This window comes from Vicia villosa, linkage group LG2, assembly GCF_029867415.1.
Source record: "Vicia villosa cultivar HV-30 ecotype Madison, WI linkage group LG2, Vvil1.0, whole genome shotgun sequence".
Lineage (NCBI taxonomy): Eukaryota > Viridiplantae > Streptophyta > Magnoliopsida > Fabales > Fabaceae > Vicia > Vicia villosa.
In genome coordinates this window covers 74,445,578-74,461,717 of record NC_081181.1, presented here as the reverse complement: position 1 = coordinate 74,461,717, position 16,140 = coordinate 74,445,578, and the positions used below count along the sequence as shown (strand labels likewise).

The following is a 16,140-nucleotide window of genomic DNA, read 5'->3' as shown; positions in this document are numbered from 1 at the left end:
TTTGGGGTATAACAACCGCCTTCCACTTTGCACTCGCGTGGACTACGTAGATACGCCGGTATCTTCCGCCGTTCGTGATTAAATGATAAGGCGCGCTTCAAGAGGTAATTCTTGAATTCTTTTTGGTGTTTAATTTGTGATTAATGATTTAATCAAGATCCGTTCATTCGATTCGATCCATTCATCGGGATTATTCCGCTAAGAGGAACAAACATTTGAAAAAATCCTCTTAAAATCCAAACATATACATCCTAAGTACAAATTAGATGTGTTGGATGTCGTGTAAACATCCAAAGTGTAAATGTATGCCTTAAAATATTTTGCTACACGTTTGTTTAAATTAAGTGTTACTTGATTACAAGTGTGTGTGTGTGTGTGTTTCAAGATGTGTAACATCCTATGTGGAAATGTTTGTGAAAAATCCATGATTTAATTATAATTATTCGTCGGGGGAAATAAGGTGTTACAAGAGTCACCTCTTTTATATAATAAAAAAGAGAACCAAAAAAAGAAACGATCCATGGGCAATATTAATGCCTCAATGGATTTTCTTAAGGTCCTAATTGATCGAGTGACCTAAATAACAGATTATCTTGGACCATTTTAGAAAATTTTGATAAAAAGTTGTTGTCGGTCATTAAGATATTAGAGTTCAAACTGCATATTAGGACATCAAATTACACACATGAGATATAGAAAAGGTGTTAAACTATAATGACTTCACATCAAAAGCTAGTTTCTGCTGTCACTTCAAGATTTTGGATTCAATAACTTCTAAACTCAAGCCTTTTGTGGTGTCTGAAAAATTTGAGATAAGAAAAAGATAAACACCATTGAATTATTGTGCATCTTTTTATTTAAAGAAATTCTAAAATTAAAGCAACAAATTCACTTACAGCCATACCTTGTTAGCTTCAAAATCAGCGATAAAATTTAATCCAGTCTTAACCTCATGAATATGCCAAAAACACAAATATGAGATAAGTTACAACTTGCCTAAACATCACATAAATCAGAAACGAAGCAAAGACATTGAAAATAACGACAAAATCCTGATAATATTATTATGTTTTCCAACCTTCTAACCGTGACAAAATGTAACTGTGATGTCAACCAAAATCCTGAAAAATAACATAGAAAGAGTGTCAATGGTAAGAAAAAAAACAGGATTAGAAGAAAAGGGAAAACCTGACCGATAGAGAGGGTCCGTATTGTTAAGAGAGGAAACCCCATTTTGCAAGATCCAAGTAAGAAATCAATGATGGAAAACCAAAACCCTAACCACAAAATCATGATATCAACCACAACCACAAAAATCCTAACCACAAAATCATCATATAAACCACAAAAATCCTAACCACAACATCAAAACCGTAACTTTAAATAGAAATCTAAAAAAACGTGATAACTGTGTCGGTTTCGTTTTGGGAAATGAAGAAGATGATGAAGAAAAGGGGAAATGAAGAGGAAGAAAGCAGAAAGTAGAAGAAGTCACTCTGAGAGAGAAATAAGACTCGGAGAGAGAAAGAAGAAGAAAGAGACAAAGAGGGGAAGGTTGAGGGAGAGGAAGAAGACACGACAAATTGAAAGAGAAGAGAGAGAGAAAAAACATTGTTTAATAATATAATATGTCAATTCAGTGTACAAAAACCAAAAAACCAACAAATTTAATAGGTGTAAAGAAAACAGAAATGGGTAGAATGATATTTTCCAGAGGAATAACTTTTCTTATATGGTAGATAGAGATAAAAGTATTCTTAAAATACACCCTCTTATTTATTTAACATATGAATTTAAATTTAAAATTTACAAAAGATTTCATAAATTCAAATTTTGATTTTTTTAATAGAACATTTGGGTAGAGAAATTATTTGTATTTTTTTTTTGACAGAAGAAATTATTTGTATTTAAAATTGATTATAGTGTTATAAACTGTGAAGTATAAAAAAAAACAGAAATCTCTTTTGATAGAACTCTTAGATTTTATCCACTTGACAAAAAAAATCTCCTTAAAATGAAAGAAATGAGAACCAAAGCAAAACCTCGCCATCTCCCGCCATGGCCATCACCACCAACACTCAACTTATCTTCTCATTACTCCAACCTCGCCACCATTCTTTCTCTCTCCTCCCAACTCCAACTGCTTTCTCATTCTCTCTCCTCCGCCATCGCTCCCTCTCTCATTCTCTCAAATCTCCTCTCAAATTCTCCTTCAGGTCCCCAACCTCGCCTATCCGCACCTTCAATGCCAACGACGACGATGACGAAGACGAAGAAGAGGATGAAGATGAAGACGACGACGAGGATGTCGCGGCTGATGAATACGACGAGGTTGTATCTGTATCCGGTGAGGTTTCCGACGAAGGCGAAACGTTTGAAGTGGATGAATTGGCTCGTCGCGATGATGGATTCAAGTGGCAGAGAGTTGAGAAGCTTTGCAATGAAGTGAGAGAGTTTGGTGTTGGTATTATTGACGTTGATGAGCTTGCTTCCGTTTATGATTTTCGAATCGATAAGTTTCAGGTTCGGTTTTTGTCTTCGTGTAACGGATTGGTTTTGATGATTTAGATTTAGGATTCGTTTTCTGATTTGACTGCATTTTGGATTTTGGAACTTGTTTTTGCTAGAGGCAAGCGATTCAAGCTTTTCTGAGAGGCTCTTCGGTTGTGGTTTCTGCTCCGACGAGTAGTGGGAAGACTTTGATTGCGGAGGCTGCGGCGGTTGCTACAGTGGCTAGAGGACGGCGATTGTTCTATACGACTCCTCTTAAAGCGTTGTCTAATCAGAAGTTTCGCGAATTCCGGTATGTAAAAAGCAATTGAATGACATTTTTGTTCAAATATCATGTTAGGAACATTTTCAAAAATATTGTGAAGGAAATATTGAATATATATTATCTTATGTTCGTTGAATTGAAAAGGAAAACATAAGACACTGAAAATAAACAGTTCCTTACAATCTGCATTTGATTTAGTTGTTTGTTGTGGTTTTTTATTTATTTTTTATGTTGAATTGTTGGTGGTTTATTGTGAATTTTCAGGGAAACTTTTGGCGACGACAATGTTGGCCTTCTTACAGGTGATTCTGCTGTCAACAAGGATGCTCAGGTTTTGATTATGACTACAGAGATATTGCGCAACATGCTGTATCAAAGGTGCGTTATTTTAGAAAATTGAATCTATTATCTAACACAAGACGTTTTTTATGAACAAAGTAGCAACCCTAAACTTTTGAGCCTTGGTTTTTTTGCTAATGTGCTGTCAAGACGTGGGGTTATATCCAAGGAGTATCCTCCAATTCTTTTATTTTTTTTTATGGAAATATTGAATGATACATTTGCCATATGGTGTCAATACTTTGGGATACAACTCCTAAAATATATTTTAAAGTTTTTTGTACAAACATGTTCTTCCTCATGATGGGAGCAAATTGGAGTATATATTTCTTTTATTTGTCCTGTGAGGATATAGGAGAGGGGGAGATGGTTGTTTAACATTCCGGGAGATATACATAATCCACTTGATGATGGATGGATTTCTTGAATCGGCAAGACTACCTCTCATGTATTAGACTTAGAAGCTATACTTGGCATGCAATGAATAGAACTCTTTGATAAAAGGTCCTGGTCTAGGAAGAGATGCAGCATTAAGAGCTACTTGTAGAAGTGGTATTTTGGATGGTCAAGACTTATAAATAGGACTAATGATGTTTTTGTGTCATTTTGAAATTTCTTAGGGAAAAAATTGCATTTGTGACATGTTCACATGGAAAAGAGTATATTTGAAAATGGACAAGAGAAAAATATGGGTCTATCTATGTCTTACTAGTATCTTTTACTAAATTATGATCGTGGTCATTATCTACCAATGTAGTAATATCAATGTCATTATCTACCAATGTCTTATTATGGATATTATATAAATGTAAAACTGTACATTTTTGTGTAATATCAATATCTTATTATAAATATATAAGATTAAGATGTGTTGTATCTTCTCATTTTAAGAATTTTCTGTATCATTGTCATTCTGTTGTATTGTATTCATGTGTAATGTATTAAGTATGAGGGCTTTAGAGGTTGAGAAGGTGGACTTGCCTGTTGAACTCATTTTTCATTTGACCTTGTTTTTTATAGTTTGATTATGGCAATGTCATAATTATTCTCACCTGAAGTTTTATTTATATTAAGTATATTATTAAATCCGATCTCTTTTATTTCTTTTCTTGATAATCATTTTGTTGTTGCAATTTTCATGCAGTGTTGGTAATGTTTCTTCTGGAAGTGGACTTGTCAGTGTTGATGTGATTGTTTTGGACGAAGTTCATTACCTTAGTGACATATCTCGCGGTACAGTTTGGGAAGAAATTGTAAGCATTATTTACTGTCTTTCATGATTTACTACCTCTGTACATAACTTAGCTTGCTCAATTATGCATTTTTTTTACTGCTGCAGGTTATTTATTGCCCAAAAGAAGTTCAACTTATTTGTCTCTCAGCAACAGTTGCAAATCCAGATGAGTTGGCTGGTTGGATTGGTCAGGTATTAAAATTGTGCTAGTGATGTTTATTATAGTTTCAAAATTTTGTCAAGTATCAAGCATGTAATTTCGGGCATATATAAAGAACATGACAACATATCACCACTTGTGGCTTTTATATTTCCTGTTCTAAACCAATAAATATTGTAACCACTCTAATTGGAAACATCCAAAAGTTTATCATAGATAACAATGAGAAAGAACTTGACTACATTATTTTATGTAAAACTACCTTGATAATGTGTTTCTCTGATGCTTGCTACATTTTCATGTGACATAAGTTGACAAAAAGTGCTGATTTCAGTACTGTTGCATCTTCACTAAATTGATTTATGAAACTATCCCCAGTGACAGAATTTAATTAGTAAATTAAATCTGTATTATTTCATTTTGTTTGGTAGTCTATATAAGCTAAATTCTCTTTGCAACCTTGCAAAATGTTTTATGGCTTTCATATAAAACATTCAAGTAGTAAATTGATTGTTGTTTTCTTTCAGATTCATGGTGGAACAGAATTGGTAACATCGTCGAAACGCCCAGTTCCTCTGACTTGGCATTTCTCTATGAAGAATTCCTTATTACCCCTTCTTGATGAGAAAGGAACACAAATGAACAGGTGATATCTAGGATCCTTACTGTATTTATTAAGTTTAGTTCATTGTGTATAAACCGCGGTATCCTCTGCGCGCAACTGCAGAGACTAATCCCTCGAGCCGTGTAGGACCATATAGGCGGTTAAGCTCTCCCTCGAGGATCATGTTTGGTGACTATTATTCTATAATCCCAGCATTTCTGGATCATAGTAACACTAATAGTCAATAGATGGGATGGAATTTACTATTGTTAAGACTTGCAGCAAGTAAGAAGAATGTTAAGAGGGCTTTGATTTGGTGTCTGACACTGACACCTGTATAACACATATAACACATGTTTGAACCCTCTGACAAGTTTTTCTTTGCTTCAATGCACCTTATATATTTTTTGGACAAATCTCACTGTATCTAAAATGGTTAAACATGTATTAAAGCAATGTAATTAGTGAAGAATCAAAGACATAAATTTTAATTAGAATATTTTCAACTCTTTTAATTATAGATAGATAAATGAAGGTCAAATACTATCATATATGTAATGGTGTTGGTGTCTTATATTTTATACGTTATCGGTGTCGGAGTGTCCGTGTCGTGTTGTGTCTCATTGTCCATGCGGAGTCCTGCTACATAGGATGCTAGATTTAGCTAGTTGTTCATATTGGGTGACTACTCTCTCCGTCTCAAAATAAAAGTCTTTTAAGGTTGTTACACACAAATTAAGAAAATTAATGATTGAGTCAATAAAGGTAATGCTTTTACAAAATTGCCCTTAATTACTATTGGTTGTTCTATATTGTCATAACTTGGAAAGAGTGTAGACAATAATTAGTAGGGGTAAAGTTGGTAAAAGTTAATTAATATTGCATTGGAAAAGTAAAGAGACTATTATTTTGAGACAACTTTTTTAAGCTAGAAAAACACTTATTTTGGGACAAAAGGAGTATTATTTTGTAATCCTAGCATTTCTGGATCATAGTAACACCAATAGACAATAGATGGGATGATATTTACTATTGTTAGGACTTGCAGCAAGTAAGAATGTTAAAGAGGGCTGTGATTAGTGTGGATATGACTGCACTCAATGTAGTCAAGCACAGGATCTTAAGTAGGATTGATAGGCTTGTGAAAGATCGTAAAACTTGGATTGTTAGCACGGCACGTAAGATTCTACTAGAGAAAAAAAAACCGGTAATTTCATATATATTTATACACAAACATGATAGTTATAATCCAGGCCCAAAAAAAAAGACCCAACATGTTTTTTTTTAACGATTTGCCTCAAAAAGCTCGATCTTGACCACATTGGCGACAAAAGATCTTACAATCTTACGATCCAACACTTGATCTTGACTACACTGACTGCACCGAATTCTTGGATACGTTGTGTTGTATTCTTCAATAATTGCTCAGGAAGTCTATTGTTTTGATTTCGGTCTATTAAGACAAGGGATGATATCTCTTAGAAATATGGTTGGGCCTAATTCAACTTTACAAAACCAGCTTGTAAGGTGAGGATTGCCTCCACTTATAAACACATCTTCAGGCTATATATTGTCCGATATGGGACTCTTAGCAATATTAATAAATTTATTTTCATAAATGGCTAACAAGAGTCCAATTTTGGTTAGTGTGGATCTGGTATTGTTAACTAACGTGATTTATCGTACCTTGTTGTGTGCTTGTCACAATGCTGATTCTATAAAAAATCTAATGGTTAATGTGGCGGAGGCTACTGTAGCATCACCAACTTCGGCAGCATGATTGTTGCTGGTAGTGATGATACCGATTATGATTGTTATTGTCATTTGCATTGCTTAATGTTAGAATACTGATTATAGTGATAGCCGTAAGAGTTTTAATTGTATGACGAGTTAGTCAGTTTTAGTGAATATATAAGTATTCAGTGTTTTTTCCAAAAATGATTATCACTATTTTATAACGGAATCAAATCAAATAGGAAGCTAAGTCTTTCTTCTTTTATGTAATGCAGGAAGCTGTCCCTCAATTATTTACAACTTCAAGCTGCAGGAGCTAAACCTTACAAGGATGATTGGCCTAGAAAAAGGAATTCCCGGAGACGAGGAACTCGCACAAGCTATGATAATGATGATAGCATGTTGGAACAGCGATCTCTTTCAAAAAATGACATAAATGCGATTCGTCGATCACAAGTTTGGCCTCTGAATCAATTTTCTCATTTGTTTTTGCACTTTAGGATGTTCATAGTAGCAATTGATTTCATATCTCTTCACAACTTAAAATCTTTTGAAATGGGAATAACATGGCAGCATTTATATGCCCGACAATCACCATGGATATTGAAATACGTGGTGGGGGTTTTGATACCCATTTGGGCTAAAAAGGCACACATTTTTGTTAGAAAGCTAAGACTCTTCTGTATTTTTAGTAGTGAGTGAGCATACCTGTTAACAAGTAAAGTATTTAATTTATTTCAGGTTCCTCAAATAAGCGATACATTATGGCACCTTCAGTCTAGGGATATGCTTCCAGCTGTTTGGTTTATTTTTAGCAGAAAAGGTTGTGATGCAGCTGTGCAATATGTTGAAGATTTCAAACTTTTAGATGAGTTTGAAGCAAGTGAGGTTAAACTAGCTTTAAAGAGGTTCCGCATTCAGTATCCTGATGCTGTAAGAGATACAGCTGTGAAAGGACTTTTGCAAGGGGTTGCCGCGCATCATGCTGGATGTCTACCTCTGTGGAAGGCTTTCATAGAAGAATTGTTTCAAAAAGGACTTGTCAAGGTTGTATTCGCTACGGAAACCCTGGCTGCCGGAATCAATATGCCTGCTAGAACAGCTGTTATTGCATCTCTCAGCAAAAGAAGTGATACTGGGCGCGCCCTATTGACCTCAAACGAACTGCTTCAGATGGCTGGGCGTGCGGGACGTAGAGGCATTGATGAAAGGGGTCATGTAGTCCTCGTTCAAACTCCTAATGAAGGTGCTGAAGAGTGCTGCAAGGTACTTTTTTCTGGACTTGAGCCTCTGGTGTCGCAGTTTACTGCTTCATATGGAATGGTTTTAAATCTTCTTGGTGGTGGGAAAGCCATTCGTAGGTCAAACACATCAGATGAGACAAAAGCTTCCTCAGGGAAAACCTTGGATGAGGCTAGGAAGTTAATTGAGCAAAGTTTTGGAAATTATGTTAGTAGCAGTGTTATGCTGGCTGCTAAAGAGGAAATTAATAGAATTGGAACAGAAATTGAGTTGCTAATGTCAGAAATCACTGACGAGGCGATAGATAGAAAAAGTAGGAAGGCTTTATCACACCGACAATACAAGGAGATTGCTGAATTACAAGAAAATTTAAGAGCAGAGAAACGTGTTCGGACTGAATTGCGAAAACAGAAAGAAGCAACAAGAATATCTGCCTTGAAACCTTTGTTGGAAGAGTCTGAAAATGGACATTTACCATTTTTGTGCTTGCAGTACAGAGATTCTGAAGGAGTTCAACATTCAATTCCTGCTGTGTTTTTGGGGAAGGTTGACTCCCTCGGTGCTTCAAAACTAAAATACATGATACGGTCTGTGGATTCTTTTGCATTAAATTCAGCTGATGCAGATTCTGAATCGAAAGAAGATTCCATATCATCATATCACGTAGCTCTTGGCTCAGATAACGCTTGGTATCTATTTACAGATAAATGGATTAAAACAATTTATGAGTCAGGACTTCCTGATGTTCCATTAGTCGAAGGAGATACCCGACCTCGAGAAATTATGAGCGATCTCCTTGATAAGGAGGACATGAAGTGGGATAACCTTGCTAACTCTGAACAGGGTGGTTTATGGTTCAAGGAAGGATCTATAGAGACATGGTCTTGGAGTTTAAATGTTCCTGTTTTGAGTAGCTTCTCTGAAAATGATGAGCTGCTACTGAAGTCTCAAGCATACAGAGACGCAACTGAACAATACAGGGAACAAAGAAATAAAGTTGCACGCTTGAAAAAAAAGATGTCTCGTACTGAAGGCTATAGAGAATATAATAAAATCCTAGACGCAGCCAAGTTTATCGAGGAGAAAATCAAGCGAATGAAGACTAGGTCCAAACGTTTGACAAATCGAATAGAACAAATTGAACCCTCAGGTTGGAAGGAGTTTATGCACGTTAGCAATGTCATTCGTGAGACCAGAGCTTTAGATATTAACACATATGTCATATTTCCACTGGGAGAAACTGCTTCAGCGATCCGTGGAGAAAATGAGCTCTGGCTTGCAATGGTTCTTCGTAGTAAAATTTTACTAGACCTAAAACCTGCTCAACTTGCTGGAGTGTGTGCAGGTTTGGTGTCAGAGGGTATAAAAGTCAGACCCTGGAAGAACAACAATTACATTTATGAGCCTTCTGCAACTGTTGTCAATGTCATAGGGTTATTGGATGAGCAAAGAAGTGCCTTATTGGAAATTCAGGAGAAACATGGGGTGACAATATCTTGCTGTTTGGATAGCCAATTTTGTGGTATGGTTGAAGCTTGGGCTTCTGGGTTGACATGGAGAGAAATAATGATGGATTGTGCAATGGATGATGGGGATCTAGCTCGTCTCCTTCGACGAACCATTGATTTATTAGCTCAGATTCCAAAATTGCCAGATATTGATCCATTGTTGCAGCGGAATGCAAAGGCTGCTTCTAATGTAATGGACCGGCCTCCAATCAGCGAACTTGCTGGGTAGTTTTCTGACTGTTGTATTATGATCCATTGGTAAATATTGGATGATTAATTTACATAAACGCAATTTGATATTTATCATCGTTCTTAAAAAAAAAAAAGCGGGTTGATTATTCTTACAATTTTTGTCTAATATTATGATAGTATCTCAAAAATATCAAATATGTGTTGTAAACTTGTGACATTAAATACAAATTTCTTGAAATAGATTTGGGATTTTTATGTTCATAAGTTTTTATTTGTTGGTTTAAAATATGCCTCAAGTCCCTACAATATTGCATTGTTTACTTTGTCCTTTAAGAGTTATTAATCTCGGATAGCGGAGCGGAGCGGCTGATCCTCAAAAGTGGAAATAGCGGGATCTCGGATAGCGGAGCGGAGCGGCTGATCCTCAAAAGTGGAAATAGCGGGATCTCGGATAGCGGGATATTTTTTATTGACTTTTTAGAATTGACTATTATTTAGACTAAATATATAATATAAAGAATTTATAAAAAAATAACCCTTTTATAAAAATCAAATTAATAAAATAATGATAATGGTTAAAAAAACTTAACTATTTATTCTTAAATGATTGTACAACTATTATTAATTTTAGGTTATTTTATTGTTAACTTACAACACTATACAACTGTACAACTATAATAAAAAGGGGGTTATATTATAAAATTCTTTTTATAATAGAGGGTTATAGTGAGTTATCATAGCTGTAACACATTTATTAAAAAAAATAATAATAAAGTTTTATGTTATCAATGCAGACACGTTTCATCTACCTCTTCTCTCTCTTTCTCTTCTTTCTGATTTCTATTCTTCTTCCATTTTTGATATACGTTATTGACTCTTCTTCCATTTCCGATCCATCTATTCTTCTTTCTTTTTTGATTTCAAAATCGTAACTGAACAAAGAAAGAGTATCGGAGGAAGATCTCGTAGGGTTACAACCGATAGAGAGAAGGAGGAAGGAAGAGCGAAGCAGAAGTCGCTCCGCCCAAGAAAAATCCGCGACCCGCGACCTGGTAATGCGACTGAAGTGGCCGCTTTCTCATCTCTGCCTCCGCACCCTGCATATCACGCGGCAGGGTGCTGCTCCGCTACGGTGCGCCACGATAGCGGCTGGTGCGGGCGCTGTTCATTACTCTTCCCTTTAAAATATGCCCCAAGTCCCTAAAATTATAATGTTATTTGAATATTAAAGGATATATGGCCTGTTTGTTTCAGCTTTAAAAAAATAGATTTTTTCTTTATATTTTTGAAAATAGATTTTTCAAAATCGTTTTTCAAAATATTACAAGTTTTTTTATATTCGTTTTTTCTAATATGAAACACTAATTTTGACATCCTATAACATAAACACACATTATTGAAGATCAAAACTTAGTCAAAATTACATTTTTTTTTCAAAAAAATGCATTTCAAGAATGATTTTTATGAAAATCTATTTGAAATAGCTTCAAAATTAAATGATTTTTTGAAATTTTGATATCCATTTTTTTTCCATAAATAGATGAAATACCTAAAATCATATTTTAAGAATAACTATTCAAACAAAATTTTCATTTGAAGCTTTTATAAAAAGTTTCTTTGTAAAAAAAAATTTGGCAAAATTATATAACACCATAAAAATTATTTTTAAAAAAAGCCAAAACAAACAAGGCCATAAAAAACCTTAGGTTATCTCTCATGTATGTTTTCACATTTCTGAAACGTACCTTCTAGATGCATGTTTTGTACCCTTAAGATGAATTTTTTCGGAGCCATGTTTCGTACCCTCCAGACATATTCTAATGTAATAAGGATTTTGTGTTTATTTCTTATTTTTCCTTAAAATAACAAAGAAATGACGAATGAATATGAAGAATTATGACACAATAAAGTAGCCTACCATACATTTGTATACAAAGAGAACAAGGCAGTCATAGCAGGCATTGCATACACAATTTGAGTCATGTCAGATGTATGATACTTATGGTTCTCATCACGAGTCAAGACCATTATCTCGAAGTCAAGGTTCTAACTCTCAATGAAGGTCTCATACTAACGGTCATCCACGAGCCCAGTCTCAAACACATGCTCATGTATCTCATCTATTGAAGTGTTTAGTAAGGTAATTTGGGTTTGTGCAAACTATTGTTTGGGAGTTTGGAGAGGAAGGGAGGGGAGAACTTTGAAAAGGTAGAAGGATTTGGTGGAAAGAATTGAATGATTTTGGTTGGAATGGTTTTAAAGGGTTTGAAAAACCTCCCTAATATGGGGAAACTCAAAATTTATATTGAAGGAGGGTTTTAGAGGGTTTTGGAGGGTTTATATGAATTTTCAAAATATCTTTTATGTTGTTATAGTATTCGAAAAATTAAAAATATAGTAATGTTATCACTCTTTTATCAATCAATACAAAATCTTTTTTTCAAAAAATGTTAAATATTTTCCTATATTTTTTTAAAATTTTTTTTGTCTTAGGAAGCCTTTCACTCCCTTCCAAACTCCCAAACATAGCCTAATGATCTCACAGTTGGTTGCTGATCTGCAGCTAGGGGTGGAAATAGGCCAAACCGACTAATAGACTTTTCACCCTTATTCATAGTGACGTGTGAGGACCTTCACGAGTGAGCAATATTATTGGATCAAGGTGGTTCCTCACCTTTACTGATGACCATATAAGAGTCACTTAGGTGTTTCTCATGAAAGAAGTCAGAGATAGGGAGTATATTTGAGAATTCCATAAAATAGTTCAAGCCCAATTTCAAAGCAACATTCAAATCCTAAGAACTGATAAGGGGGGAATGGGGAGTACTTCCACCACACCCTTGGTACATACCTCGCCAAAAATGGGATTGTACACCAAACTTCATGTCCATATTCTCCATAACAAATGGAATAATAGAGAGGAAAAATAGACACCTATTAGAAGTCACTCGAGCTCTCATGTTGCCCGTGAATGTACCTAGCCATTTTTTGGGAGATGAGGTTCTTTTTCATCATACCTAATAAATAGAATGCCCTCCAAGACACTCAAAATAAACACACCTCACCAAACTCTCTTGTCCTTTTATCCTCCGACCAAACTCATCACAAATCTCCCACCAAAGATTTTTGGATATACTGCATTTGTACATGATCAAAAGCCAAATCCCAATAAGCTGGACCCAAAAGTCATCAAATGTATATTCTTAGGATACTCTCCTACCAAGAAAGGATGTAAATGTTATTGTCCTCGAAAAAGATGAATCTATCACACAATAGATGTCACATTTTATGAAGAGAATGCCTTTTATTCCTATGTCGCCATTCAGGGGGAGAAATTGACAATTGATGAACACCAACCTTGGAAAATTACTATACCAAAATATGTCCCAGAATAGAAATATTCACATATGTAGATTGGGTTGGCTCATTAACTGATAGAAGATCAACCATCGGGTATTGCTCATTTGTATAGGACAACTTAGTGACATGGAGAAGTAAGAAACAATATGTGGTTGCAAGAAAAAGTACTGAAGCAAAATTTAGGTCAATGGCTAATGGGATTTGCCGAGGGATGTGGCTCCAAAGGATGCTTGCGGAACTACAAGTTCATACTTACCATAAAGTAAGTATATTGTGTGACAACAAAGCTATCATAAGTATTGCCAAAAATCCCATGCAAAACGACATGACAAAGCATGTAGAAATTGATAGACATTTCATTAAGGAGAAGATTGACAATGGATTAATTTCTCTTCAACACACACCCTTAAATCATCAAACAATTGATATCTTAACCAAGGCACTTCCAAGAGACAAATATGAAAAATAAATATTCAAATTGGGCATGATAGACATCTATGACCCAACTTGAGGGGGAATGTTAGTTGCTAATCTGTTAGTTGCTGATCTGCAGCCATTAATAAGGAACAACAATATAGATTTTATAGTTGTATAATTGTTTACGGTGATTTCCGGTAAACAACCGCTAGTCTTCCAAACTATAAGTAAATATGATTTGGTTACTCGCAGGATCGACTAGATTGATCCTAGGACACATAGTCAAAAAGATTGTTATTAATGGTCGTTCGAACCATATTTATGATTTATCTTTGTCAATAAGAGTTTCTTCGAATAAAACAAGTAAACTTGATAGTGACTTTGTTATATGCAAGTATAACTTCAACAAAAGGGTAAGTAAAAATAAGACATGAAACGAAAACTGTTTAAAGTGCAAAGAATCTAAAATTGCAGAAATATTAAATACTTCAAAAGTAAATGGCATGAAAATAACAGTACAAGAATGTAAATGGCAAGAAGTAAATGAAATGCAATAATACTGAAAAGATATCTGAAAACGAAAAGGGAATACACATGTATTAAAATGGTGGTGTCATACGTACATTTCTCAGCGAACTCTTTCTCTTTAACACTTGATACTTGAGTAATATGTGAGTGATTTGTACAAAATGAACACACAGAATCCTAACATTAAGACTCCTATTTATACTAATTTTGACCTTAACGGTCCTACGCTAATCTAATGCCACGTTTCTCATAAGAACTCCAGGGATGCCATCTGTTGTTAGACAGTTACGAAACCGTCTTCGAATTTCAAATCTTCCCGCCTAAGTCCTTCTTCGACGCGTGGCAGTGTATTTAACATTAAAACACTACGAAAACACGCTAATTAGTAATACTTTAACATATTTCATGAAATTTGCCTAAGTCTTCGAAGACATGCACTCCTATGAGCTTCAGTGTTCATCATCTCCGCTGTGACTTAGAAATCTTCACTCTCGGAGCATGGCCATCAGGAGCCATTTTCTTATCTTCAAACGATGGTCATCAGTAACCATCTCTTCTTCGAATTTTTATTCTTCGAAGAACCATATATTTGCAAAACGAAATCTTCAGCTAACAATAATACATTTATACTTATTTACACAGCCATATAGAATATTCTCTTCTTGTAAATAGAAATTAATTTGAGTTATTTAGGATTTAATTAGTTTCATTAGTTACTTGTACTCCCTAGGCTATTTATATCATATTCTATTGTGTACAAACTCAATAAAAATTACAGAATTTCTACACTCACCATGTTTACGCCTCCTTCATTGAATTGTGCATGTGATAATGACACAATAGAGTAGGTAGAGTAGAAAAAATTTGTAACAGAATTCGTTAGTGAATAATAACGATCAATGACAATAACTTATCGCAAATTATATGGGTCCTTCAACAAATCGCTACACATTTCTAAAGCTTAAGTAACATTATTATCTCTTTAACATTCCACAAAAGCAAAGTCAAATGTGTGCCATCTTTGTTGAAGAAACACCAAAAAATTCAAGCAAAAGTGATGTGTATTTATTAGTCTTATACATTAAATCCATTAGAAAATATGTTAAACAGCTGGGTAAATTCTAGACGCGTCCAAAATATATCTTGAACAAAGTTTCCATCACATAGAGAAATAATCATGTTCATCCAACTATTTCAACATCTAATGCATTTCAATTCTTAAACCCCTTATAACCTTGTTTTTGTGTCAAACATTATAAACTTGCTGAATATTTGTAACACTATCGAGCCTCTTTATTTTCAAATTCATGAGTATGTTTTTGGGTATAATCATGTTCTTTGTCATCTCAACAATAATTTCATTCTCATAAATATTTAAACGACTGACATGAAATGAAATTTTAATTTGCAATCCGATTAACGATTGTGCACACCACGTGCCACATTAAATTTCCAAACATTTGTAGACAATAATACACACTCAATCTTAAGTAATGATGAGAAAAGAAACATATTTCGAGATTACAAAAATCAGAGTTTAGTCTTGAAGTCGACGAAGATGGCATAACGTAGAGTGAGGCTCGTGGTGGAGGTGACATGGCGAGATGTTGGGGGCGGAGCCGACGTAACAGTGAGTCCAAGTCAGGCGGATGGTTCAGTTAGTCAAAGTTAGAGTTTGATTTTCTCAGTTTGTGTGTATTAGGTTTCCTTGTTTTAGTTCGTGGACCTGTTCATTTATGAGTTATGTTTTGGGCTTATTGTTGATATGTCGAGTTTAAGCAATTATAAATATGTATATCTTGCATGTTAACTATCACAACCTTCAGAACTTTAGACTTCAAGACATAGAGAAGAGTTTGAAAATCCTAGTGGTTATTTTAAAAAGCAAGGGTAAATTCTTAAAAGTGTATTCTTGAAATTTGAAAAATCTTTGGAGGTATCTAATGGGATTGAGAAACACTTCTAAACATTTGGGGCAGAAAATAGAGTTTGTTCTTGAAACTTAAGTGGCTATTTTATTGTGATCCTTTGTACAACAACTCTTTG

General features: G+C 34.7%; 1 protein-coding gene across 1 annotated transcript; it reads left to right on the top strand.

Annotated features, from left to right (window-relative positions):
• The first annotated feature begins 1,976 nt into the window (after positions 1-1,976).
• On the top strand, positions 1,977-10,114 carry LOC131651506 (DExH-box ATP-dependent RNA helicase DExH15 chloroplastic). Its single transcript, XM_058921165.1, has 8 exons — positions 1,977-2,523; positions 2,628-2,803; positions 3,041-3,154; positions 4,260-4,368; positions 4,455-4,541; positions 5,037-5,155; positions 7,123-7,303; positions 7,589-10,114. The coding sequence occupies exons 1-8, from the start codon at positions 2,059-2,061 to the stop codon at positions 9,824-9,826; spliced, it is 3,489 nt and encodes a 1,162-aa protein (XP_058777148.1). The 5' UTR covers positions 1,977-2,058; the 3' UTR covers positions 9,827-10,114.
• Positions 10,115-16,140: the final 6,026 nt, after the last annotated feature.

Bases quoted from the DNA above. Each gene is read 5' to 3' on its own strand.
- LOC131651506 (XM_058921165.1), top strand. From the start codon at position 2,059: ATGGCCATCACCACCAACACTCAACTTATCTTCTCATTACTCCAACCT. The intron at 4,369-4,454 runs GTAAGCATTATT...TTACTGCTGCAG, and splicing joins GTACAGTTTGGGAAGAAATT to GTTATTTATTGCCCAAAAGA. The intron at 5,156-7,122 runs GTGATATCTAGG...TATGTAATGCAG, and splicing joins AAAGGAACACAAATGAACAG to GAAGCTGTCCCTCAATTATT.